This window comes from Anneissia japonica, unplaced genomic scaffold (genome assembly GCF_011630105.1).
Source record: "Anneissia japonica isolate Jap-2015-1 unplaced genomic scaffold, ASM1163010v1 scaffold54518_len1169_cov104, whole genome shotgun sequence".
In the NCBI taxonomy this organism is placed as follows: domain Eukaryota; kingdom Metazoa; phylum Echinodermata; class Crinoidea; order Comatulida; family Comatulidae; genus Anneissia; species Anneissia japonica.
This window is the reverse complement of record NW_022731691.1, coordinates 1-1,194: the sequence shown is the minus strand read 5'-3', so window position 1 is coordinate 1,194 and position 1,194 is coordinate 1. Positions and strand designations below refer to the sequence as shown.

The 1,194-nt window shown below is 42.8% G+C and overlaps 1 protein-coding gene across 1 annotated transcript; it reads right to left on the bottom strand.

Moving 5' to 3' along the window:
- Positions 1-10: 10 nt before the first annotated feature.
- LOC117115498 lies at positions 11-1,039 on the bottom strand. Its single transcript, XM_033259341.1, has one exon. The coding sequence runs from the start codon at positions 1,037-1,039 to the stop codon at positions 11-13; it is 1,029 nt and encodes a 342-aa protein (XP_033115232.1).
- Between the last annotated feature and the right edge of the window lie 155 nt (positions 1,040-1,194).

Sequence of the window (1,194 nt, the reverse complement as noted above, 5' to 3'; positions counted from 1 at the left end):
TTGCTAGCCATCACGAAACACGCCGCCAACGAAAAAACACTATGGCGAGCGAAAGGCGCAGCACAACATCTAAATCATTTGGATCATCTGAATTCCTCGTTAGAGGCCTACTATTGATGATCGCCTCCACTTCACACATGAACGTGTTCAACTGTTCATCAGATCCAGTCGTTTTTATAAACTGCTCATTCAACAGACTGTTGAGGATTTGGCGTATTGTCCGTATCTGCCTCCCCCACACGCCTCCAAAATGGGAGGCTGACGGCGGGTTAAATTTCCATTCTATCCCTCGGTTGCATGCAAATTCTTGCATCTTCTTCTTATCGATGCATTCAAATTCTGCCTTGGCACCAACAAAATTTTTACCGTTGTCTGAGGTAATGTGTTTCACTTGGCCACGCCTTGCTATAAAACGGCGCAAAGCATTAATACAGGAACTGGTATCCATAGATGCAGCTACTTCAATATGTACAGCTCTGCATGCCATACATGTGAAGATTACCCCGTATCTTTTTCTACAGGCCCTTCCATATTTCACTTCGAAGGGGCCGAAGTAGTCTATGCCGGTGTTCGCAAAAGGTGCGTCAGGTTGTACACGTTCCACCAGCAAATTAGCCATTAACTGCTCAATGGACTTTGCTTTTACACTCCTGCAAATAGTACATTGCTTCACAATGCTCCGGACTAGTGGTCCAACTTTCAATACCCAGTACTTCTGTCTTAGTACTGACAGAACATGATTTAATCCTTGATGGCCAATCCTTTTGTGTATGTGTTGGATGATTAGAGTAGTCACATGATGATCTCTTGGAAGAATGATCTGGTGTTTCATATTTTCGGGAATGGGTGCATTTTTGATTCTGCCCCCAACTCTTAGAATTCCCTCATTTAGTTTAGGGTTTAGTTTAGCTAGATTGCTGCCTTTACCTAATTTCTTTTGAGGAAAATTTGTGGTTTGCACATATTTGATTATAGCAATCTCAGCTTCCCCCAGCTTCCTAGCCGTAAGTAGATGACTTTCCTTCACCTTTCGGAGCATGTCTTTTAGAATAATATAGTATGCAACAGCTCTTTTCAATTTTGTCCAATCGGAGTAGTGTCGTATTAATCTATTCAAAGGACTGTCATACTGACCTATTGCTTCGCTGACTCCAATTGCGTTGCACTGGCTTTCCTGGATGTCATTGTGCGATG